At 43.4% G+C, this 26,779-nt stretch overlaps 1 protein-coding gene across 1 annotated transcript in view; it reads left to right on the top strand.

Annotated features, from left to right (window-relative positions):
• Positions 1 to 26,779, top strand: part of ITGA8 (integrin subunit alpha 8) — a 169,383-nt gene that overhangs the window by 85,198 nt on the left and 57,406 nt on the right. Inside the window, 7 exon segments of the mRNA XM_049777530.1 lie at positions 8,612 to 8,657; positions 13,238 to 13,345; positions 19,535 to 19,590; positions 20,450 to 20,604; positions 23,002 to 23,139; positions 23,601 to 23,668; positions 25,470 to 25,617. Coding sequence (XP_049633487.1) covers positions 8,612 to 8,657; positions 13,238 to 13,345; positions 19,535 to 19,590; positions 20,450 to 20,604; positions 23,002 to 23,139; positions 23,601 to 23,668; positions 25,470 to 25,617 — 719 coding nt within the window.

Here is a 26,779-nt window from a genome sequence, read left to right as displayed (position 1 = left end):
AAGTCAACAGTACCCTAGTGACATATCACCTCAAGACCCCATCATTTTACACATGAGTTCGTATCCCTTATTTTTCTTAATATCACTCTTATGAGAAGGGAGCAGACCTTGAGTGCATTCAGATTCCAGGGTCACATGACAACTTCCTTTGTCTTTTATAGTCTGAGAGAAGAACTCAGTAGAACTAGGGTCTGGGGGACCGGAGAGATAGCACAGTGGCATTTGCTTTGCAAGCAGCTGATCAAGGACCAAAGGTGGTTGGTTCGAATCCTGGTGTCCCATATGGTCCCCCGTGCCTGCCAGGAGCTATTTCTGAGCAGAAAGCCAGGAGTCACCCCTGAGCACCACCTGGTGTGGCCCAAAAACAAAAAACAAAAAAAACAAAAAACAAAACAAACAAAAAAAAAAGAAGTGGGGTATGGACATGATGAGAAGGGCCTTGAGGGGTGTCAGAAGTATCCACAAGATACAAATCTTTAGGCCATGAACTGAAGCAGCTGAGTCCTGAATGAAGGTGACCAGGTCTACTAGCCAGGTCTGGTTAACTCAGAGAGCATACCAGAAACCAGCTACCCAGTGAGAAAGGAAAGAGAAATCTAAATTAGGCAGGAACAAAGTGGACTCCAGAGGCCAAAGGCCATTTTGGACTCAGAACAGAGAATGCAAAGTCCTGGGACACCAACCAGTTCAGACGACTGCTTAACTTTCTTTAGATCACTAAGGACTTGAATAGAGATCCGGTCATGACAAGCAGCTTTGGCATGAGTCATTGGGAAGTCAATGGCAGAGGAACTAAAATTTAGAATTTCTCCCTTTGTTACACTCCAATCAGATATTTTCCACTTAAAATAATGCACTTCAGAAGAAGGGCTCCAGAGATAAGAGAATGAGGATGATGCTAGCTTTACATGCAGCCAATGTGGATTTGATTCCCAATACTATATCTACGTTCCTCTGATACCTCCTAGAGGGATCTCTAAGAACAGAGCTAGGAGTAAGCTATGAGTATTGCCATGTGTGGCCTCCATTTTTTTTTATTTCTATTTTGAGCCACACCTGGCAGTGCTCAGGGGTTACTCCTGGATCTGCACTCAGAAATAGCTCCTGGCAGGCTTGGGGGACCATATAGGATGCGGAGTATCGAACCTGGGTCGATTTGCAAGGCAAATGCCCTATCACTGTGCTATCGCTCTGGCCCTCCTCTAATTTTTTAAAAGTAAATTTAAAAATTAAATAAAAATTAAAAAAAAAGACTTCAAAAGATAGTACAGAGATTTTAGAGATATTACAAATATTCATTAGGAGACAATTTAGGTATCAAATTCAGCCAGCAGATACCAAGAAATCTTTAAACTGATGTTTGGAATGACATTCTAAAATCTGGAAACAATGCAAGTGTCCTTTATTTGCCAGAGAGAGAGAGTCTGACCATTCTTGGACCACTGAAGAATGAAAAAGGAAGGGATTGGCAATGTGCAGTTCACGACTGACTCCCAAATTCACTTATCTGCAGGGAAGAAGCTAAAACGGTGATGGCTGAATGTCTCTGCTCTTTACATAGAACATTCTGGAAAGCAGATGAGCAAGTTTGACCGCAGGCAACTCTTATGATCAGGCTGGCCACAGACTGGTTCTGGGGGAAAGATTTGCTATAATGATGGAATTATTATAATATCTTAATTATAGTAGTGGTTGCAGGGTTGGATTGCAGGATTTAGCAAAGCTCTCCAATCAGGTTATGGAGAAGGGTGGCATTTAAGTTTTAGGAAACATATCTTCCTTTGGTAAAAATTTTGGGAGAAAAAATAGGTTACAGACATGCTTCGAAGAAGCGATGGGGTAAAAATAATTAAGACTTGTGGGTTCTGTAGCCAGACTTCCTGGGATTAAAATTTGAAATAACTTCTTTATGTTTAACTTCTCTGTAAATCTTTCTTTTTCTTTTAAATTTCAAAATAGGTATAATTAAATGATCTGCCCTATGGGTTTGTTATAACAGAGTAATTAGTTTATTTGAAATGTTTTAAATATTAGCTTTTTTTGCCCTATAAGCTTTTTTTTTTGGGGGGGGTCTTTGATGACTTGTTTAAACAAGGGAATATTACTGCTTTTATTTTACACATGCTCTTCCTGCTACCACATGTCTGTCATCAGTATGCCTGCATCCCTCCACCTATTTTTGGGGGGGGTGGTGGTGGTGACACCCAGTGGCAAAATTGCTCCTGGCAGGAATGGGAACTATATGGGATCCCGGGATTCAAACCACTTTTTCGTCCTGGATCAGCTGTGTTCAAGGCAAACTGTGCTATCTCTCTGGCCCATGCATTTCTCCATCTTTTTTTTTGTTTGTTTGTTTTTTGTTTGTGGGGTCACACCTGGCAGCGCTTAGGGGTTACTCCTGGCTCCATGCTCAGAAATCGCCCCCTGGCAGGCACAGGGGACCATATAGGATGCTGGGATTCGAACCACTGTCCTTCTGCATGAAAGGCAAATGCCTTACCTCCATGATATCTCTCCGGTTCCACATTTCTCCATCTTTAATCACCTCCCCTGACCTCTCTCCCAGCACCGCTGGGACCACAGAGCTGTTTGAGGACAGGAATTAAACAATTGACAATTCCCACTAGAAACAAGCCAGAGATATGTTTAAAAGTTCGCTTTTGTTGGCTGCCTCTTTGCACAATTACTCGAAACAGTCTCAGAATAAATTCCCCAGGTCTCAAATTAGCTGAGTCAAAGGTTTGCAAGATCATACATGATGACAGCCAAGAGAAAAGTGGGGCCAGAGGGTCCCCCACAAATAGCACATAGTTCCCTAGATCCAACATGTCTACACTCCACTCATCTTTTCATATTGTTCAGCAAAGGTCACTGATGGGGTCTCTTGGATTCTTTCGCTGGGGACCAACAATATAGCAACGTTTGAGATACACTCTTCATATCAACTTTTTTTGGTGAACTGCCTGTTTATCATCTCTTTATTAGGACATTTTATGAATAACTCATTTTATGAATAACTTGCATGTATTCGCTATGACACAGCATCGATAATAGTAATAATTCATATTTATTCTTCTCTAGATGCTGGGCCCCCTACATCCCAGAACAGGTGTACACAGCTGAGACTTTTCCTCATTTCTTTCATTTCTCTTCTGACCTTGCTCTAAGTCTTTTTTGCAAAAGCTGTCCAATTACTTTGTGGGGTCACCCCACTATTAGAAAGTCATCTTTTCAGAGTTTTATGTTCCCCCATTTCTTGTTGACTTGGAACTTCTTTATGACAGTTCTCACTGTCCAGAATTATTTTTTTAAGAGTAATTGCCTTTAAAATCCAAAATAAAGGACCAGAGCGAAAGCACAGCAGTAAAGCATTTGCCTTGCATGTCTACAACCTGGGACAGATCTAGGTTCAATCCCCAGCATCCCATATGGTCCCCGGAGCCTGCCAGGAGCAATTTCTGAGCATGGAGCTAGGAGTAACCCCTGAGCGCCACTAGATGTGGCCCAAAAACCAATAAAATAAAATAAAATAAAATAAAATAAAATAAAATCCAAAGGGCTGGAGAGATAGTACAGTATAGATAGGGCATGTACATTGCATGAAAGTCAAACTGTTTTTGATCCCACCACCACATATAATTCCCCAAGCCTGCCAGGAGTGGTCCCTGAATGCAGAGCTGAGAGCATCCCTGAGCACAGCCAGGATGGCCCCCAAACTAAATAAAATAAGTCAATTCAAATAAAATAAAATAGCCAATAAAATAGTAGGTGCCAACAAGCATTTTCAGTTTAGGGATTCATCACTAGTATTGGGGGGGGGGTTGGATCACTCCCGGTGGCGCTAAGGGGTTATTCCTGGCTCCATGCTCAGAAATCGCTCTTGGCAGGCTCAGGGGACCATATGGGATGCCAGGATTCAAACCACTGTCCTTCTGCATGCAAGGCAAACACTCTACCTTCATGCTTTCTCTCCAGCCCCGTCATTAGTATTTTTCTTTTCCTCTTTTCCTTTTTCTTTTTTATTTTTCTTTTCTTTCTTTCTTTCTTTGTTTGTTTTTGGGCCACACCACCCAGTGCTCAGGGGTTACTCCTGGCTCTGCGCTCAGAAATCACTCCTGGCTTTGGGGACCATATGGGATGTCGGGGTATCAAACCCACATTGGTCCGGGGTCAGCCATGTGCAAGGCAAATGCCCTACCACTGTGCTACCCTGAGCCCATTAGTATTTTCTTTAAGCAAATGGGAGTAAGTCCTGTGGAGAAGGAACAGGAAGGGAGGAAGACTTGCTCTAGGAAATGCAAGGCTTTCAGAAAGTTCTGGAAAATTCCAGATGATTCTGGGTGATTTTTTTGTTTTTGTTTTTGTTTTTTAATTTTGGGTTACACCCAGCAGTGCTCAGAGGCTACTCCTTGCTCTAGGCTCAGAAATCACCCCCAGCAGGCTCAGGGGACTATATGGGATGCCGGGATTCGAACCACCATCCTTCTGTATGCAAGGCAAATGCCTTACCTCCATGCTATTTCTCTGGCTCTGATTTGGATGATTTTTGCCCCGAGGTTTTTCATGGATGCCCAGATGCATCTCTTTTCTTACCATCCTCTCTCTTTTTCTGCCTCTTTCTGAATTCTGTACTCAATTCCTCTCAAACTCAAACCCACCCTCCTAACAGCCAGCATATACTTTTGCACTACTGATCCGGATTCAACCTTTGACATTCCATACAAATCCCAGGCCAGCCAGGAGTAATTCCTGAGTACAGAACCAGAAGTAACCCCTAAGCCTCATTGAGTGTGACCCCAAAACAAAACCTACAAAGAACTCCTTCCAACTCTCAAGTTTTCTGCCTTGATGAATAAAATCAGGCCCCATCTTTCCAGGACCACCTTTGAAAGTCTGACTCTTTTCTTCTTTGTTTAAAAAATAACAATTAAAAAAAAAAGTAAAATACAGAAGAGAGATGTAATAAATCTCTTGTGACCTCACATGCTTAGGGTAATTTTTCTTGCCAACTAATCCTGACTTCATGCAAATGTCCCCTTTTGTATCCTTAAAAGTTCCCAGTTGTTGTATCAAAAGCCAAAAGGGAAACAAACTGTTCCCCCACAGTGTAAGGTGATAACAAGAATCTCAGTTTTTTTGACCATAGTCAGGATTAAAGGAGAAGAAGCACTTTCACTGGCCATTAAAGAAAGAAGGAAGGGAGGGAGGGTATTGTCTTTCTTTTACACTTTGCCTTTAGAAAATCTCCATAATTAAAAGAAGTCCTTGGTATCTAAAAGAGGGAGAAAATTCACAATGATGAATTCAAATATCAGCACCAGTATTTTAGGGGGTCAAGACCTGGGCTAGCTCAGTCGCAAAATCACCTGTCTGCAACATGAGGACATGATGATTCCTGCCACCATCCCATATGTCCCAGATGGTAGCTCTGCCATTTGGGATTATCCATCTTCGCTCATCCCAAGCACAACAAAGAAAGGGAAATATTTTGTTTCCCTATCTTCCAAATAGCATGGTCCTCAGATTGTCACGTGAACTCTCAAATGTAAAGGAATTATGTAAGATGTTTAGAAACTATGTTTGTGTATGTGTGTGTGGGGGGGGTGTATTTGTGTATTCTAGAGCTATGCCAACATTTCCACCTTTAGCTATAGATATCAAAAGGAGTACACATATCAAAAGACCGCATAGTACTTATCAAAGCAAATCACATAGTTTAGAAGGACAAATTGGTTAAACACACAAAACAGAAAATCAATTCTCCTCCCCCAGAGAGATGTGATCTGGGCTGAAGGTTGTGCACAAATGCTTCAGGCCTTTTCCAACAGGCACCATCCCAAGGTGCTGTCTCCAAGGACAAACATACTTTTGTGGTAGATTAACTGTTTTCTTGGCCTCTGAGTAACTGTGGCCACATTCTCTTCAAGAAAATTGTGGCCTGTTTTACCAGTTATTTTCTTTTGCAAGACTAGGAAAATCCCTATTCGAGGGCACAGAAAAGAAGGCTCTGAAAGGAACAGGTCTCTTGATCCTTGCCAGTACTAGAAGGTCTCAACTTTTTAAGACATGATGTCGGCCTTCTGTTCTTTTCTAGAATTTTCTAGAGTGTGTGTGTGTGTGTGTGTGTGTGTGTGTGTGTGTGTGTGTGTCTTTCTCTCCCAACACCCTCCAGTGTCCATGCCAAAATCTGGCAAGATTTATTCTTGTTCACATTAGCTCGTTCTAAGATAATGCTTCTTCTCTCCTCTCTCCTCTTTATTATCCTGTTATGACTATTCATCCAGTGTGCAGGCCTTTATGTAGTCCCTTCTCTGTTCTGCCTCCGAGCCCAGTACTGTGAACTTCTCTCTTTATTCATGACATTCCCTTAATAGCTTGGACTTGCCCGACTGAAGAAGGGCTCGTGTCTTGGAAGAGCTTGACTGTCTTGCTTTCTTGGCCATTTCCATTAAATCAAATTTATTGTTCATTCCTAAAATGTTGATTCTCTGTGTGTAAATAGCTCACCTTATTTGGGGCCAAGAGCAAAACACATAAATGGCTTTGCCTGTTTCTAATAGGAAAGCTTCCCTGGGCAATGTGCTGTGTTGTGATAGTCCACAAATGGAGACCGGGCCACCAAGGCCTCCCTGTGTTACCCTTGACTAAATGTTAGAGTTCAAGGCTACCCTGGAAGAAAGATTTCACATCTACTCACACCTCTAATGAGTGATACTAATAACAGAACAATCCTCGGTTATTACCCTACTGATAACCAGGAACTTTTGTGTTGCCAATCCAGCTGGGACACAGATTCATCTACTGTTTAACCTAAAGTCAGTTGATGCCTTAGTCTCCTTTTTGGTTTTTGGCCACACCCAGTGTTGCTCAGGGGATACTCTTGGCTCTGTGCTCAGGAATCATTCCTGGGGGAACACATGGGATGCCAGAAATCGACCTGGGTCAGCACATGCAAAACAAACATCCTACATGTAGTTTAAATCTAAAATATAAAGTCTTAATATTGGGATGAGGTCTTTCTCAGCATGGCAAGGCTCCTGTAATTTCTTGGCCAGCAGATCTGAAGGGTGCAGGAAAATGGTGGAGAGATTCACAAGCAGTTAAAAGAAATTTCAGGAGAAACTTTATTACACGGTCAGATTTATTTTATTTTATTTTATTTTATTTATTTTAGCCAGCTTTATTACATGGTCCTATGTGCATTTCTCCACATAGCTTCTATGCTAAGTTTTTTAAACAGTCTCCTCCAGCTGCCCTCCATCCATCCTTGCTGTGTCTGTTTTTTTTTTTCTCCCCCCAGCCAGCATTATTTCCTATTCCAAACAGCAGCCCCCCCCTCAGTCCAGTGGGGGACTGACCATCTAGGTGGGATAAACAGAAAGTTGGGGGAGGGGTAACACCTACCTACTGTGCTATTGCACCAGCCTCTGCCTTAGTCTCCTTATTTACCTCCAGAGTGATGCTAAGAACAGATAACTCCTTCATGTGTGTTAAGAGTATGTTCTTTTTTTTTTGTATTTTTTTGTTTTTTCGGACCACACCCATTTGATGCTCAGGGGTTACTCCTGGCTAAGTGCTCAGAAATTGCCCCTGGCTTAGGGGGACCATATGGGACGCCGGGGGATCGAACTGCGGTCGCGGTCCTTCCTTGGCTAGCGCTCGCAAGGCAGACACCTTACCGGCCCCGAGGTCTGTTCTTTAGAACAATTCCTAGTCTGGGGCTAGCCCTGTAGTCTAGCAGGTAGAGTACTTGCCTTGTATGAGGCCAACCTGTGCTCAATCCCCATATGGGGCCCTGAGCCCCACCAGAAAAGAACCTAAGCTCAGAACCAGGAATAAGCCTGAGCACCTCTGTGACATGAAAACAAAACAAAACAAAACAAAATCTCTAGCTGCAGTAGATGTGCCATGATGCTGTTCATTGGCTATCACTATTGTTATTGAAGATACTAATATTTCAGCCATTCCATACATTTCAGATCATTTTGCCAAAAGTCTATTCACGATCCACTTGTTAGTACAGCACAAATGATTGTGCCAAAATGTTAGAAAGGATGTGCCTCCAGTTGTTCCTAGGAGGAAAGGGGATAAAGAACAATATATATCATGTGCTGGAACCAGTAGGCACTAGGCCCAGGAGTCTCCCTTCTGCATTTCTTAAGCCTTAAAAGATGGAGAGACAGTATTAAAATGAGTTCCCTAAATATGCCTAGAAAAAAATTTTTTTGTGATTTTTGGGTCACACCAGGCAGTGCTCAGGGGTTACTCCTGGCTCCATGCTCCTGGCAGGCACAGGTGACCATATGGGATGACGGGATTTTAACTGATGACCTTCTGCATGAAAGGCAAACGCCTTACCTCCATGCTATCTCTCCGGCCCCAAGAAAATTGTTTTTTTGCCTAAGAACCAGAGGGGTTTGAAATCTACTAGGTTTTGAGTCATATCCATAAAGGATTTTATGTCCCTTCCAAAAAATGTCTTCAAAGGAAAGTGTGATTGGTCCCCTGACTTTTATGACTCTCTCATGCCAGCATGAGTGGGCTGGCAGAGTGATGAGTTTGAGACTGTTCTTATAACATGTGGTATGTGTTTTGTTTTGTCTTTATTTAGATTTAATTGTGGGTGCATTTGGAACCGGAAAAGTAGCAGTTTACAGGTATGTCATGGGTGAGGCATGCCAATGTTATTTGTTTTTTAATTGATGTCTGACATTGTCTTTATTTCCAGGAGCACATCATAAAGGTTTGATATTTGTATTTGTTACTGAAAGATCATAGTAGATCTGTTTAAAGTTCATCAACATATATAGATATAACTTTTAAACGTTTTATTTCTCTGCTCTTAGCAACTTTCAGACACACAGGACAGGGTCAGGTTGGTATGCCAAATCCTAATAATGCCAAGACCAAGTCATTTTATTTGAGGGCACTGGAAGGTTTGGGGCCTAGTTGACAGTGGTGCTCAATCCAAGATTGACCACATGCATGGCAAGTACCACCGTACTATATCCCTGGCTACAACTAGTAATTTTATAACTGGAGATACGTACTTCTTAAACCCACTGCCCTACCCCACCCTCAATGCTCTTGCTTCTGGCAACCACCAATCTGTTCTCTGTATCTAGTACTTTGGAATTCTTCCTTGTTTTCCTTTGTTTGGTTTTTAGGATTCCACCTATAAGTGAGATCATATGTTATTTATCTTTCTTTTAGTTAATTCATCAAAATGCCCCCAAGGCCCAGCTCTGTTGTTGCAAATGGCAAGATACCTTTGTTCATTTTACAAACAATAAGCTTAAGTGTTTCAAATGAAGAAGAGAAGAAAAAGAGGGAAAAGGGAGGAATTGAAGGAAAAGAAGGAAGAAGTAGAAAAAAGAAGAGAGGAAGAGAAGGAGGAGGAGGAGGAAGAAGAAGAGGAGGGGGAGGAGGAAGAGGTAGAAGAAGGAGAGGGGGAGGAGAATGAGGAGGAGGGGGAGGAAGAGGAGGAGAAGATTTATAAATCTTAGCAGGATTTGCAAAACAATACAGTTCTCAGGTGTTACTGTATTTGAATTCTCTTTGCTCAAGGAATTGTGGACACTAAGAGTTCAGAGTAGCCCAGAAATTTGGTAGCCCCCCAAAAAAAGAAAAGTAATAAACAACACTTCAGATGTGCTAGGTCTGTATTTAAAACCTGGTTCCTATACACACGTGTACCTTGGGCAAGTTCCTCTAACTATGAGTCTTAGATCGCTCAGTTCAAAAATGGGGGCTAACAGTTTTTTGTTAAAAATATTTTTTGGCTATGTGGTTTTGTTTTTTATTTTTTAGTTTTGTTAAAAGTTTGAGAATCTTGATGCCAAATACATGTAAGCTTACGGTCTCAAACAAAGGGCAGAAATCGAAGGTGAGGTGAGGGGTGCGGGAGCTAGCTGGTTTTGAACCTCAGAGAACCTTGTCAGCTTCCCCTTCTGGGTAAGGTCTTATTCCCCTTTGTCCCCTGGCACATCAGAGGGTCAGTGGACACTAATACAATTCCAGAGTCCCCTTCTGTGCCAAAGATGCCACAGACACTCAAACTATTTGTCTGAGCAGCCAGGAAGATGAGCCCCTAAGAGCTGATGGAAAGAGAGAGAGAGAGAGAGAGAGAGAGAGAGAGAGAGAGAGAGAGAGAGAGAGAGAGTGTCGTGGACACTAATAGAATTCCACAGTCCCCTTATGTGCCAAAGATGCCAGACACTCAAACTATTTGTTCGAGCAGCCAGGAAGATGAGCCCCTAAGAGCTAATGGAAGGAGAGAGAGAGAGAGAGAGAGAGAGAGAGAGAGAGAGAGAGAGAGAGAGAGAAAGAGAGAGAGAGAGACTGGCTCTGCCTAGCTATTTTTCTCTGAGTTTCCTACACAAGGATGACACAGCCAATACCTCTGTGAACTGTGCCCAGGCAACAACTGGGCTCATCAGAAATGAACAACAAATAGATAAAACACTCCATGACATTGAGACTAAAGGCATCTTCGAGGCAGAAACAGCAGTCTCCATACAAGTGGAAAAAGAGATAAACAGATGGGACTATATTTAAGCTATGAAGCTTCTGCACCTCAAAGGAAATAGTGCCTAGGATACAAAAGCCACCCACAGATTGAGAGAAACTATTCACCCAATACCTGTCAGATAAGGGGCTAATATCTAAGATATACAAGTTACTGACAGACTTAACAAGAAAAAAATATCTAATCCCATCAAAAATTGGGGAGAAGAAATGAACAGGCAATTTCTCAAAGAAGACATACAAATGGCCAAAAGGTACATGAAAAAATGCTCCACATTACTATTTATCAGGGAGATGCAAATCAAAACAATAATGAGTTACCATCTCACGCCACAGAAACTGGCACACATCACAAAGAACAAGAACAATAAGTGCTGGAAAGGAACTCTCATTCACTGCTGGTGGGAATGCCATCTAGTCCAGCCCTTATGGAAAACAAAATGGAGATTCCTCAAAAAACTAGAAATTGAGCTCCCATATTATCCAGCTATACCACTCCTAGGGATATACCTAGGAACACAAAAATAAAATTCAAATATCCCTTCCTCACACCTATATTCATCACAGCACTATTTACAATAGCCAGACTCTGGAAACAACCAAGATGCCCTTAACAGATGAATGGCTAAAGAAATGTATACACAATGGAATATTATGCAGCCAACAGAAGAGATGAAGTCATGAAATTTTCCTATACATGGATGTACATGGAATCTATTATGCTGAGTGAAATAAGTCAGAGGGGAGAGACAAAGAATAGTCTTACTTATCTATGGGTATTAAGAAAAATGAAAGACAACTGGTCCAATGGCAGTGGTTTACCAGAACTTATTAATGTTAGTACCACAAAAGTTGGTATTAACCCCCCCACTGCTCAATTTGACTGGCTTTAAAAAAAAAAAAGAAAAAGAAAAATGAAAGACATTATTGTAATAATGCCCAGAGATGAGGGCTAGAAGGACTGGCTCTTGATATGAAGCTCACCTCAAGGAGGGGTGAGTACAATTAGAACACTAACAACTACCATGACAATATTAATGAGTGAGAGAAGTAAAGTGCCTGTGTCAAATGCAGGCAGGGAATGTGGGTGGTGGGATAGGGGTGAATTGGTGGTGGGAATATTGCACTGGTGAAGCAGGGGGGTATGCTTTTTGTGACCAAAACTCAACTACAGTCATGTTTGTAATCACAGTGTTTAAATAAAATAAAATAAAAAATGCAAATATAGGCCCAGTGTGAGGTCTGTTGCTCTCTCAGGGCCATCCTGGGCTCAGGTCTCCCAGTGCCCTGCTTGAATGTTTATCCTCCCTCTTTTTTTCTCTTCTCCTTCTCCCTTTTTTTCCTTTCCTTCCTCCCTTCCTTCCTTTTCTCCTTCCTTCTTTCTCCCTTCCTCCCCTTGCTCCTGCCCCTGGGCCAGACCTGCCTTTCGAGTAACAGCTGGCTTCCAGTCTCCTCCCTCCCTTCCTTCGCCCCAATAAATGTCTGCCATGGCTAATCCTGTCTTGCCTCCCACTTTTCCAAAGACTGGAGTGAACACAATATGTAACAGAGCACAGATAAATAGTGGAAAGAAGCTTAGGAAAATTCCCCAGGGGGCTGTGGTGGTTACTTTAAAACTACTTAAATCAATACCTTAAAAAGTATGCTGCCCCCCCACCCCAGCACAGAACCCCATTTCATGCTCTCCCATCAAGGAACCCATCAATCAAAACTGTCCTGTTCTCCTTCCCAGGCCGTGGTTGTCTCAGTTGCAGCCTCACCAGGGTGCTTGAAACTGCATTTTTCTTAGAGTCTTCTCCAGCATGGCTGCCCTTTCGAACAGGGAGGCTCTGTGGAATTTTCCAGAGAAGACCTAGCTCTTCCCTCACAGCATTCAGGCTCCATTCATCCATGGTGGGGCCTGCCTGGTGTCTAGTTTTTATTTTTTGTTTTGTTTGTTTTGGGGCCACACCCAGTGGTGCTCAGGGCTTCCTCCTGCCTCTGTGCTCAGGAAACCACTCCTGGCAGGTTGAAGGGACTATACAGGATACCAGGAAATTGAACCTGGATCTTCGTATGCAAGGCAAATGCCCTCCCCACTGTGTTATCAATCCAGCCTAACATAACAAAGTTTTGGGGATTTTTTTTGGGGGGGATGTTTGTTTTGGGGCCAAACCCAGTGGCATTTAGAGCTTCCTCCTGGCAGGAATCAAACTTGGGTTGGCCTTCTCTGCTTGCCAGAGCTCCTGCTGGCCACCTAATCTGTTTTCAAGCTCCCCATTGGCACTGAGAACCACAGTGGTGTGTGAGGTGCATAAAGAAGCCATGACTGCTTCTGCCAGGTATTCAGCTAAACCTGCAAGACTTGACTGGAACATACACCAAGTTGAAGGTTCACCATTAGATGACAAGAGTATTCTCAAACCTCTTCCAGAAAAGCTGGAGAAAGAAGAGCAGATGCCAAAGCTGACTCTGCACAGTATCCCCCAAATCTGAGCACCTGCCCCATTCACACCCCGTGGCCTGGCTCTACAGGCCTGCAGCCTACTCCATTTCTAGCCAGGAGTGGCCAAATGAGCTTGGTGGCCTTGCACCAGGTCTGGTGCCCATCTGTTGGCATGGGATGAGGCGAGTCCTTAGTTCTGAGGCTGCAAGTGTGGGCACAGCCTCTGAAGTAGAAGGGAAGAGAAGGCCCAGGTTGGCACTGAACCCCATGTGTTCCCCCCCCCAGAGCGAGGCCAGTGGTGACCGTGGATGCCCAACTTCTGCTGAACCCCATGATCATCAACCTGGACAATAGAACTTGCCAGATTCCAGAGTCTCCGGGCCTGGTGGCATGGTAAGTGCACATATGTATGGGTGAATGCCTTCCATGCCTGGGGCCAGGCATCCATGCAACCAGCTTCTCGTACTCACATCTGGGGGTGCCTGAACCTCTGCATTGTAAAAGGACCATCAAGAGGGGCCCAGTACTATGTAAGTACACCAGTTTTAAGGGACAAGGAAGGAGGCTTCACAAGCTAAAGAGACCCATGACAGAAGGCTCAGGGGCTCATCTTTGGCCAAAAACTCAGCCTTGGAAGATAGTCAGGGAGATGAAAAGCGTAGAAACAGCTGCAGGGGTGCAGGAAGAGAACTCAGACAGCACATGTGCAAGGTGGCCCCTAGTACAGCTGATGTGACCCCTATTTTTTGTTGTTGTTTTGGGGCCACACCCAATGATGCTCAGGGCTTATTCCTGGCTCTGCAATCAGATATCACTCCTGGAAGAAGAACATATGGGATGCCTGAGATTGAACCTGGATTGCTGCTGTGCTATTGCTTTGGCCCCAAAGACTCCTTTTTTTTTTCTTTTTTTTCTTTTTTAAATGAGTAAGCATGGATGGTTCAATCCAGGTAAATGAGAGAACAAAGAGATCTCTATACCCTGGGCTCCATCTCTGTGGCTGTGGGTCCCATTCCTAGGAGATTGAGGGGGTCAGGGTCTCTTTATCTGACGTGTGGAATCTCTCAGCCTTTGTGCCCTTTGCTCCTTCTAGTTCTGAACACTGCCAGACAGTCACCTCTGCCACCAGACAGCAAAACCTGTCACCCAGCTCAGGGAGAGACACCCATTGGCTTCTCCACATCTGTCAAACTGGGGAATTTCAGTAGCATCTCACCCTCTGAAAATCCACTTTTGGGCATGTTTGAGAACTGCTCTTGTTTGGGGGAAAATATGGTTGAACCCAGAAATGTCTATGTCGAGTGTCCTTTCTGGCCAATTGCACTGGGTTGTATGGTGACTTGCCCTTAGATGGGAATTTACCCACCACCCCTCAAGTCTCAGTCTCTGTAGGTGGAGGAGGACCAGGAGGAACACAAATTCTTTGCTGGAAGCTTCCAAGCTCAACCAGGTTTGAAAGGAACTGGGAAATGCCCCCAGCACATTTGAAAAGGGTTTTAAACCATAAAATATTATAATGAAAACCTGATCTGAGAAAGCCAGTGAGAGCGCCAGGGCTTCTCCTGCCCTTGGCATGATTAAATAAACATGAAATGAACTGTGAAAGACTTTTGGGCATGAGCATTAAAATGTCACTGCTTCTCCCCAACAAACCCACCTTCACACACTGGTCCCTAGATGGACATGGGGCCAGAATGTTCTTATGTCTGTGCCATACTCTGCTAGGAAGAAGGAGTTGACTCAACTACGCTGCTTTATTCTGAGGATTTTTTTTTTTTGAGCCTTTCCAATGTTTTGATAAAAATTGAAGTTGTTTTCACAGACTTCTGTGGCCTGCTTAGCTGTATCGGAAGAATATTACGTTTTCCCTAGAAAATGCCTTTGTGCTGCATTTTCTGGTTGCATTAAATCATAGTATTAATTCGAAGCACACTTTGTCCCGTGGGAAAACAGACATAATGTATGCCTTTGGGGATTATTTATTCGATGTTGTCGCATACTTTTCCGGGCATTGGGCATCGTTTCATTTTCATGAGCAAATGTTTTGTGAATGGTGTCTCAGAGGATTCACAGATAGAAAATTGACAGCTATTTGAGGCTAGAATGGATCTTTCTGGGGTCCTTTCAATTTTACTCTAAGAAGTTAGGTCCATTTTCCCCTCCCTGAATGATTGAGAGACATTAGTTGATTTCCTGGGCTGTAATTTTTGCCTGCATTTGATATAAGCTTTATTGTCCATCTGAAAAGTGTTAAGTCAACTGCAACTTGGAAATAGTTCTTTATTTCCATCAATGCGCGTTTCTGTGTCTTTCAAACAGCTGTATCATTTTTATAAAGTATCTGCTACTGGCTTTTCTAAATTAGGAACCAAATGAAAGCCAGCTCACAAATATTAATATAATTGGTATTATCCAGCTGGAAAAATAAAAACTATTTAGTAAAACATTTTCATTTTTATAACTGTATCCACTTGGACAATCTGGAAAGGACTAGATGCAGGAGTCTCAAACTCAATTTACCTGGGGGTCGCAGGAGGCAAAGTTGGGGTGATCCTTGAGTGCAAAGTCAGTAGTAAGCCTTGAACATTGGGGGGTGTGACCCAAAAACTAAAACAAAACATAAAAGATTCCTCTAGGGCAGGGCCACAAAATGTTGTACGGAGGGCCACAAACGGCCCGCAGGCCACGAGTTTGAGACCCTTGGACTAGAGGATAGGTATGCCTAATTTATGGAAAATCAGATACTTATCAAGAAAGATCCAATTGGTCAGAATGAAAAATGGGCAGTGTTACTTTTGCACACTCTTTTACATGGATCCTGCTGTTTTCTCCCATCATGTATGCTTATGAGCAGCATAATGACACCAATTATTTTCTTTGAACACTCTTGTGTCAGGTTAGGACAAGCTAGAGAATCTGGATTGTGTTGTCCTGCCCTTGGACATCACAATCATGATAGAAAACAGCTTCTTATGGTGAGACTGTGAGAATAGCCTCTAACGAAAACCACGTGTTGATAAAGTTGCCGAGAAGCAGGACCCTCAGATATTGTCACAGGCAATATTAAATGATGTAGCGTCTATAGAAGACATAGTACATAGTACATAGCATCTCTAGAAGACATAGAAGAAAAAATACTTATAAAGTTTTTTATTGTTTTGTTTTGTTTTGTTTTGGGGGGGGCCATACCCAGGAGCACTCAGAGGTTTCTACTGGCTTAGTACTCAGAAGATATTCCTGGCAGATTCAGGGGACCATATGGGATGCCCAGGATGGAACTTGGGTTGGCTGTGTACAAGGAAAATATCCTGGGGCCGGGAAGGTGGCGCTAGACGTAAGGTGTCAGCCTTGCAAGCGCTAGCGTAGGACAGACCTCCGTTATTCCCCGGCTTCCCATATGGTCCCCCCAAGCCAGGGGCGATTTCTGAGCGCATAGCCAGGAGTAACCCCTGAGCGTCAAATGGGTGTGGCCCAAAAATCAAAAAAAAAAAAAAAGAAAATGTCCTAGCTGCTGTGTATCACTCCAGCCCCCATATATCAAGTTCTTAAACTAAAAACAGAAATATAATAGTCAGCAATATGACTCATTAAGTAGGTACTTGAAGTCTAGGAATAGACTTTGAAAAGACCTATGAACTTTGACAAGATTACCTTTGAAAAGTTTATCTTTAAAGATAAAGATTTATGAAAAGGGGGGATGGAAGAAAGATTTATGAGCCTCTATTTTCATAGAAGCATGAATCAGAATAGTGAACACATGGGAAATAGTATATTTGCCCATCAATGGATAACTGGATTCATAAAAGGGCCTATGTTCCAAGAAATACTACTCTGTTGTTTAAAAGGTAAAAAAAAAATGGTGACATCTTTGGGAAGAAATGGATGAGTGGTGAGGTGATTGTGCTAAGTAAAATAAGAAAGATAAGACTATTATCATATATGGAATAAAAGCTCAACTATTTAAAATTAGGAATCTTGACTTTTGTAAACAAATGGATGTCATTTGAGATGACTACACTAAGGGGAATATGTCCAGAGTGATTATGTCCAGAATATGTTCAGAATAAGTCCAAAGTACCAGAGTTTCTCTCATAGGATATAAATGGCCAAAGCAAACAAATACAACAAGAAAGTAACTTTTAGACAGAAAAATCACATGGAAAAGAGAAGAACGGGAAGGGAAGGGAAGGGAAGGGAAAAGGGAAGGAAAGAGAAGAGGGAAGGGAAAAGGGGAAGGAAAAGGGAAGGAAAGGGAAAACGGAAAGAGAGTGAAACTAAAAATATGATAAATAAAACATAGAGAAGTCAAATACTGAATAGTTTAGCAGATGAGTTTATTTTTCAAATATATCTTCACAGGGAAGAAATCTCAACCATAGTCATTGCCTTAATCTATTTCTACTTCAAAAAAAGTGCATTGCTTGGGACCAGAGCAAAATAGCACAGTGGTCGTTTACAGTAGGGCGTTTACCTTACACAAGGCTAACCTGGGACTGATCTAGGTTTGATCCCCAGCATCCTATATGGTCCCTAGAACCTCCCAGGAGTAATTTCTGAGTGCTGAATCAGGATAAACTCCTGAGTGCTGCTGGCTGTGGCCCAGTCCTCCCACACACACACACACACACACAATTGCATTGCTTTTAAATTATTTATATAATAAAATGCTGTCCTTGAAATTATTTTCATCCACCTATTGATCATTTTATTACAAAAGGAAGTTTATATTATGGACGCTAATGATGCTTTGAGATGATTTTAACACAGAATTGTATACTCCCACAAAAAAATAATTGGGATCCAGAAAAAAAATATCCCCAATTTGAAAGCCAAGAACTGGCCACAAAATGTAGATTCATAAAATAAATGATTCCTCTGTCCTGAAGAAACCTAATGAAAATCGACGTGGGCTGGATTTGTGATTTCTCTGGGGATTTGATACACTTGTAATGGCAGAGCCACTCAGGAAATCTCTGTCTCACTGGCATGTGGCAAATTATTTACCCTGAAGGGAGATACTTACTGAGGTCACAGCAGACAGATGAATCCCAGATGAGACATTTTCATTCCATTTGTCACAGGAAGCTGACATCTCATTGAAATGTGATTAGGAAGCATGTTGGGCTCCTTTATGATCCTCTTGGACATATTCAAGTTAGACTGGTATTGTTTGCTCCAGAAATTTTGCTAGACTGTCACTTAATTCTACCCAATATGTGGGGCCCTTCCTTCCTTTCCAAGTGAAGAAGGACCCTTTCATAGGCCGGAGGTTGAAGCTTGTCTTTTTCCCAGAGAGGAGTTGAGCTAAGACTGGTCTGGCTAAGACTTGGTTCTTCCTCATGTTCTCCACAGATAGGGCCCCTGCTGGCCAGCCCACAGATCACATAAATGCCTCACAGGATTGTGAGGAAGTTTGCTTGAAAGCTACCAAGTTTTCTTAAAGGGGGGTTTACCAATACCCCTGAAATCCTATACTACTCTAAATTGATAACAAATTACCAAAGAGAGGGAAAACTCAAAAAACAAAACAAAATAAAACCCAGGAAATCTTTCAAGCACATCTACCTGCTCTCTTGTGATGGCCTTTATAGGGCATCTCATTGGGCCCCAAGCTTTAGACTATCCTTCTCAACTCATGTTCTTACCTCTTCCTCCTCCTAATCTCTGCCTCTAATGCCCCTCACCCTGGAAAGCCACATACCAAATCACTGTTCCCTGCCAAGTGGCATGCTGTGTGACCACAGTATCTTATGCCACACATTTGAGGAGTTAATTTGACAAAATTATATCATTGTGGTGATGGTGCTGAAGCCCTATAACAACACGGGGGTGAACAGGGATGTTCAGTGCCAGAGATGGAAACCAAGAACTCACTCCTACAAGGTATCTTCCCTCTCCTTGAGCCCCAGCCCCAACCCAAGTTTTTGAACTTGACTTTCAGACCCCTATTCTGTCCTGAGCTTCCCAGACAACATAACCTCCTACACTTTGTCCATGCCAACTCTGTCATGGGTCCCCCAGTTCCTACATAAAAAGACCCTGTTCTTGCCCATCTCTAGGTGTCACCTCAATTGGTTTCCTTACTACTGAGACTGTCTTCACCCTATTGAAAGTCACAGTGGGCTGGATTTGTGATTTCTCTGGGGATTTGGTACTGACACTTGTAATGGCAGAGACCACTTTGGAAAACTAAATTTCATTTAGCCCATGGGTCAAGACTCCATCCACATTCTGTGAAGATACGTGCCAAGTAATGTATTCATTCAGCCACTGATTAAATCCGTGGACCTTCAGTAATAGTTTGTAAATTTATCTTCTGATGTAACAGTACCACCTGTCTGACACGGTTAGGATGTAGCCAGTTGGTGAGCGAGTAAAATAAATACATGTCTATGTATCTCTCTCTCTCTCTGTAGAGAGATATTTTCATCTCTCTCTAAATAGATATGGCTTAATCTATTTATATAGAAGAGGTTTAATGGGGGAAATGATAAATTTGTTCTATCTGGGGAAGAGAGAAAGCTTTGACTTCCAATTCACACCTTCATTAATTAACCCATTATGGACTGTTCTTTCCCACAGCTTTTCCTTAAGAGTGTGTGCTTCAGTAACAGGCCAGAGCATTTCAAACACAGTCGGTGAGTTTATTTTTCTTTTAAAAAAAAAAAAATACTCCTTAGGGCCAGAGCAGTGGTGCAGCGGTAGGGCGTTTGCCTTGCACGTGGCTAACCTAGGACGGACCATGGTTCAATCCCCCAGTGTCCCTATGGTGCCCCAAACCAGGAGCAATTTCTGAGCTTATAGCCAGGAGTAACCCCTGAGTGTCACTGGGTGTGGCCCAAAAACAAAACAAAAAAAAACAAAAACAAAAACAATAATAAGTCCTCTGCTATGCTAAGGAACTCACCAATAAGCATTTCAATGCACAGAACACAGAATGGCAGAAAACATTGAAAGACCCCTATCTGTAGGACTGTCCAGATTTCTGTTTTACATCTGGAAGACAAACTGGATTGAATTCACATTACTTGTAAACACAACTCTAATTCTTCAGGGCAAATGACTGATGACTAATGTCAAACCATCCATCAACAGCTTTTTCTAAGTTAAAGGGTACTTTAGAAACTCCTCTTATCCCCCACCCCCAACTCATGTATTGTTTTTAATCCCAACTATGAACAATTTTATTTATTTATTTATTTATTTATTTATTTATTTATTTATTTAGGGGGTTTCGGGTAACACCTGAGAGTGCTCAGGGATCACTCCTGGCTCTATGCTCAGAAGTTACTCTTGGCAGGCTCGGGGACTTTTTGGGATGCCAGGGTTTGAGCTGGGATGCATCCTGTGTTAGCCTCATGCAAGGCAAATGCCTTACCATTGTGCTACCACTCCGGACCCCAACTATGAACAATTTTTAAAGAAATGTGAAATTCCTGCCTTAGCTGAATGCTTATCTTTCCCTTCTGATTCTGGCTACTTCGCTTTGTCCTACAGGCCTAATGGCTGAGGTGCAGTTGGATTCCCTGAAGCAAAAGGGGGCTGTTAAACGAACCCTTTTCCTGGACAACCACCAGTCTCAGCTCGTCTTTCCACTCCGGATCCAGCAGCGGAAATCTCCTCAGTGCCAGGCCTTCACTGTCTACTTGCGAGTAAGTGTTCCCAAATCTTTCTTCTCTCTGGCTCTCTATTCCAGTGCTTCTCAAATAGTGGGGCATGCCCCCCAGGGGGGTCATGAGGCCCCATAAAGGGGTCGCATTTGACTTCGGCAAACACTGTCATAACAAGCTAAACCCTGTGTTTATGTCTCTGTATGTGTCTGGAGCTGAGAGTTGGTGTGTCCTGCTTCAAACCCCACTTCGAAAAGCTATGCATTGCAAAACGTGCTCACTGTAGGTAACCATTAATCCAGACATCACCTCTGATTAAAAAAATCAGCTCAAATTATTTTATATATTTTTGTTTTGCAGGTTAAAATTTTTTTTAATAAAGATTTTTACAGTCTCCCGGGAGGCGCGAAAAATGTTTTCTTCTTTCTAGGGAGGCATGACAGAAAATAATTGAGAAGCACTGCTCTATTCTCTTCTCTCTCTCCTCTCTCTCCCTCTCTCTTCCCCCACTCCTCTCTCCAGCTTCCTCAGACAGACAGGCCTAGCCCAGTCTTATGTCGAAGTTCGTTAGGCCACCTGTTCCCCTCTGAGCCCAAATTCCACTGACCCAATGAGGTCTTCCTTCATCCCAATGACTTTTTTTTTTTGCTCCCAACACAGTCTTGACAATAGCCCTTATTCAGGTGGTTTTCATTTATAACTGCCTCCTCCCCACCAAAAAAAAAAAAAAAACCTATAAAAGTTAAACACAATTTATTTGCATTTTTATCCTATGTGCGTATATTTGGCCAGATTTTATCAAAGTGTATGTCAGAGCCAACTCAGGAAAATGTTCAGGCCTTCGAAGACTTTATTAAAAGTAATTTATAATTATGTTTTAAGAGCAATGTGCTTGTGCAGTGACTCCAAAGACTACCATGAAATCAAAGAGCCCAAATACGTCTAGCACAAGAATTCCGACTCCTTAACAGGCAGCGCTGGTGACATTATTCTCTCTTGTTTCCTCTCCACCCCCTTGGCCAGGGCCTGAGATACTGAGGGAAAACTGGGACAAACCAGAAAGCTCACAATACATTCTAGAACATTATCTCCAACTGCCATCCTGCAGCAGACATTTCTTGACAGTCCTTGAAACAGTTATTGCTACTTAATGCACAGCCCTCCCCAATCCTGCTGGCACATTATAAATACTGAGAGATGGTTATTGTTTTGGGGGAAGCTTTCAAAAAATTATCAGGGACTACAGACCACTCCTGGGGTTACCAGGCCAAATGGTTTAGGGCTCATGTAAGTGAGGCTGGTACCACCAGGACCACTCCCAAGACCAAAAGTGGGACTTGGCATATGTAAGGACCTTCATGTGCCCCTGAGCCCCCTGTACTATATCCCTGACCCCATAAACCTTAATAAATCTTATTGTCAATAAGATTTAATTCATCTTTAAGTCTGCCTTTACCATCTAGAAATTTATATTTTCTGTTTGCACCAGTCCACTGGAGTAAGAGGTTGCAAACCACCCTTCTGGCATGGAAGGGTGAGGGCAGAACCCCCTTCTGGCATGGAAGGCTGAGGGCAGAACCTGGGTTCACACACACACACACACACACACACACACACACACACACACACACACACACACACATACACACACTTTTCCTATAGAAGAGTGCCTCAGGGGCTGGAGAGATAGCACAGCAGTAAGGCATTTGCCTTAGACGCAGAACAATGGTTCGAATCCCGCCATCCCATATGGTCTCCCGAGCCTGCCAGGAGCGATTTCTGAGCATAGAGCCAGGAGTAACCCCTGAGTGCTGCCGGGTGTGACCCAAAAACTGAAAGAAAGAAAAAAAAAAAAAAGAAGAGCACTTCACTTGTAATCTGGCCCAGCCATGTGAGCTGTTGAGGCAGGGGACACATAAGATTTCTTTGGATGAAGTCAAAGGCCTTCTCAGGAAATATATAAATAATTATATTTATACAGGCATATATAATATATGCTGTGAAAGAGCACCTGGGGTACCTCCCACGTGGTGATCAGGAGAGACCTGGAGACCCTTCTTAGCAATTATTGGCCAACTGACCTGGTGGTTTAAAGCAAGGATTCGAGGAAGTAATGTTGTTCAGTCCCTGTGGTGTTGGGGATACCTAGGCCACCCCAGGCAATGTTCAGCCTTCCAGGGCACTCAATGATACTAAGAGTTCAAGTGGTGCCCAGGATTGCACCAGGGCTGGCTCTCTGCAAGCCTGTGCCTTACCCCTGAGCTAGCTCTGCAGCCTCTAAACAAACTGTCTTGAAGTTAGTTGCATACCACCCCCCACCCCAGACTGACCAGCACCTCTAGTGACTGGCTACTAGGTCACCAGTGTCACCTCGGCACAGCCCCACATCTTGCTGCTCTTTCCCAGAGTTTGTCCTGAGCATGTGATTCTTTTCCCCAGGATGAAACCGAATTCCGAGATAAACTGTCTCCCATCAACATTACTTTGAATTACAGTTTGGACACCTCCACCTTCAAGGAAGGCTTGGAAGTAGCACCAATCCTCAACTACTACCGGGACAGTGCAATCAGCGAGCAGGTAAGTGGCCAGGACCCCGAAAACTGACGTTGGGTATTGTCACCCCGCATCTTGCACACCAAGTTGGGTTCTTTTTCCTTCGTGCATGCAAACCCAGGACCCAGGGACCGTTTGCTCCATGCCCGTCTGTGAGACGCAAGTTCCTGGGGTCCTCAGAAACCCTTTCCCTTGCACACCCTGGGTTTAATCTGTTCAAAATGTGGTCTGGTGGAAACAGTGGCCAGTGATCCGCCCACATGGCTAGAACAACATTCCTGGCACACACAATGGAATGAACTCGGTTGGGGCTGTAGGCTATACCTGCTTCCATCCCGAGTTCAAGACCAGACCTGGATTTGCAGAACAAAAAAGAATCTTGCATTTCCTGGGTTAAATCCTTGCTTAGATGCAAGGAAAAGCAACCCCAAAGTGACCCCAGACTCTCCCCGGTTAACTCCTGATGCCTGTCTGCATCCCACTAGGCTCACATCCTGGTGGACTGCGGGGAAGACAACATGTGTATCCCGGACTTGAAGCTGTGGGCGCAACCGTGAGTTTCAAGGAGGCTCCATCCAAAATCAACACCTCCCCCCACCCCCCGCACCCCACAACAACACCCTGTGTGCAATTCTCAAGCTCTGCCAGCCTCTGGGTCCCCACGGGGCTTGGGTCAACCCTGCTCTTTGAGGTGTCAAGGACTCCCTCAGAGTTTGCCCTTGGGGTCATTTTTGTCTTTCAGTGAAAGTGGGGGGAATGTTTTTGTTTGAAGGAAACTCATCACCCCGGGTGGTCTCCTTACATTCACTTGCCACAGGCCTGTGGGCAAAGGACCCCAGAAAATTCTTCCTGCTGCAAGTTAGCCAGAACAGGTTCTTGTAGGTGTAGCATCTCCAAAGTGGTTAAAGAAAGTTCTTTTTTTTTTCTTTCTGCTGAGGGGCATGGTTTGGGTTACACCTGGTGATGCTCAGGGATCACTCCTGGCCATGTTCAGGGGGAACCAAATAGGATGCCAGAGATCAAGCTCAGGCTGGCCACGTGCAAGGCAAGTGCCCTCCCTGATGTACTATAGTTCCAGCCCCTAAGGGAGTTAATTCTAGTCACAGAAGGGAAAGAGTCCCCAAAACAAGATGAGCTGAAGGCCTTCCCCATTGGTCCTGATGGCTACTCACCACCCACAGCTCATCCACGAAGCTCAGGAAAGAAATGAGACTGTGGGGGCTGGAGTGATAGCATATGGAAAAAGTGTTTGCCTTGCACGCAGCTTATTTGGTTTCAATCCCCAACATTCCATAGGGTCCCCAAGCCCATCAGGAGTGATTTCTGAGTGCAGAGTCAGGAGTAACTAACCCATGCATGCCACCAGATGTGACCCCAAAACAAAAACACAAAAAAGAAAGAAATGAGACTAAAACATAAAATAGCACAAGTGGAAAATGGAAATGCAGACTTGGTTCTTTTCCTGTATAATCTGGGTGTAACACCCCCAAACTCCCACTCCCAAAAAGTGAGAGGGTGCTTCTGCCACTCTAAGTCCTCAGGATTCAGCCAGTGTCTGAGGGCAAGTTTGTATTAAGTTCTCATTGGAATAGGCATTTCCAAATGTTGGATCGATATGAAGTTTAGAGTGTGTTAAATTTTCCCCAAATGCCTCAAAATCCTCATTCCAGGGGTTGGGGAGACAGTTCAAGGGTTAGGAAGACAGTTGGGGGTGTTTGTTCTGCCATGCTGAGACTGATCTCTAACCTCGACTGTGTCTTCTTCCCTTCCCCACATACCACCACAGCCCAATAATATCTCTTTGGGCCTAGATTTGAACCATACATCAGCCAGTGGTCCAGAACTGCCAAAAGTCACCTCGAATCCCAAGCACTGCTTGAGGCCCCTTCAGCAAAGATCCCAAACTCCTTTCTCTGCTTCTTGAGACATGCTTCTTCCCTTTCCCTTATTGTCTTCTCTGCCTTTCAAAACTGCTCATCTATCTGTCCTTAATGATCAATCAACATTGTCTCATTCTGGTCACACTGTGAGGAATTTGTACTGACAGATTGCTAGGTATATTGATAACTTGAAGATGTCCAAGTGGGAGGGCTGGCAATGGTATAAATTGTATACGGTATAAATTGAAGGAAAAAAATATTGCAAACCATTGACCAGGGCACCACTAGAACTTTATATGTGGACATACTCTTCTTGATTCTCTCCACAGCTCCCTCCTGCTAATTTATCATCTCTTTGGATCCTTCTTAAATTTGCACATCTTCCCTCTTGACCATCTCAGATATCTCCTCAAGTGAAAGATCCTGGAACCGGAAGTACCAAGTCTAATGGTCCTTTCTAAACTGTATTTTTAGAGATAAGCAGCAGGTCATCATTGGAGATGAGAATCACCTGATGTTCGTAATCAATGCGAGGAATGAAGGCGAGGGTGCCTATGAAGCTGAACTCTTTGTGACAATTCCAGAAGAGGCTGACTACGTGGGCGTTGAACGAGGTAACAAGGTAAGATGACCAATCCCTGGCAGGAGAGAAGAGCTGGGTGTGGGCTCTGCTCAGGGTTGACTCCTGGCTCTGTGCTCAGGGATCATTCCTGTGAGAGCTCAGGTGACATCTGGGGATGCCAAGGACCGAATCCAGGTGGGCCGTGTGCAAAAAGCTTATATTTAACCATTGTACTAATTCTCTTACTTCCAAGGTGAAAATATTTTTTAGGTCAAATCAGTATTAAGCAGAATTGTCTTAGCTGTCGGTTTCTTCCTAAATGAGAGAACAAATTGTTGTTGTTGATGTTTGTTTTTGTTTGTTTGTATTTTGCTGAGAGAGAAATTAGGATAAACTTGCATGATTTCTACAGTGCATTAGGCAGAAATGTGAGCCGAAGGAGAAGAAAACACTTAATGAAAGGCCTTACCCAAAGGGATCTCAGCTGACCCCAGCCTCCCCCGCTGCTGTTTCAAGCCTTTGTTGTGAGTTCCTCAAGTTCCAGGCAGGTCTTGAGAGATCTGGTTTTCATTACTGCTCGGGAAGAAGGTCTGATAACAGCCACACAGATGACTAACTGGAAAGGAAACACATTCATTCCTCTTTCTTCCAAGTCTACTTTTTCTGGATTAGAATTAGGAGAATCCAGGACGTCAGTCAGGCTTCTCCACCCTGCAGTGCCACTACTGATCCAAGTGTCACCAATGTCTTTCCCTTCCTTATTGGAACACATATCTTCCCATTCAACAGACCCTCCAATCTGCTATACTTTTCATTGCTTGGTTTAGAAAGCCACGCTAAGTACCTTGTAGAATCACCCAGAATGCCTGTTTCAGAAACAGACACACTCATTTAGCCCCTTAGGAACAGGACCATAGTCAGATGACATTTGCTCAGATGCCCTGCTGGCTGATGGATTTGTTCATGGAATATAAATACTAAGTTCTGGATATTCATCAAATTGCTCATGTCCACAGGGTTTGGGAGGTTCTCACTATTATAAAAAATGCCTCTCAAGACAAGACTATAATTAAGGTTGGTAATGTTGGTAATTCAAGGCATTCAAAAGTGTAGGTACAGCAGGTAGGGCGTTTGCCTTGCACACAGCCAACTCAGATTTAATCCTAGTATCCCACATGGTCCCCCAAACCTGCCAGGAGTGATTTCTGAGCACAGAGGCAAA

The sequence above is a fragment of the Suncus etruscus genome, chromosome 7, assembly GCF_024139225.1.
Source record: "Suncus etruscus isolate mSunEtr1 chromosome 7, mSunEtr1.pri.cur, whole genome shotgun sequence".
Classification (NCBI taxonomy): domain Eukaryota; kingdom Metazoa; phylum Chordata; class Mammalia; order Eulipotyphla; family Soricidae; genus Suncus; species Suncus etruscus.
This window is presented reverse-complemented; position numbering and strand designations above follow the sequence as displayed.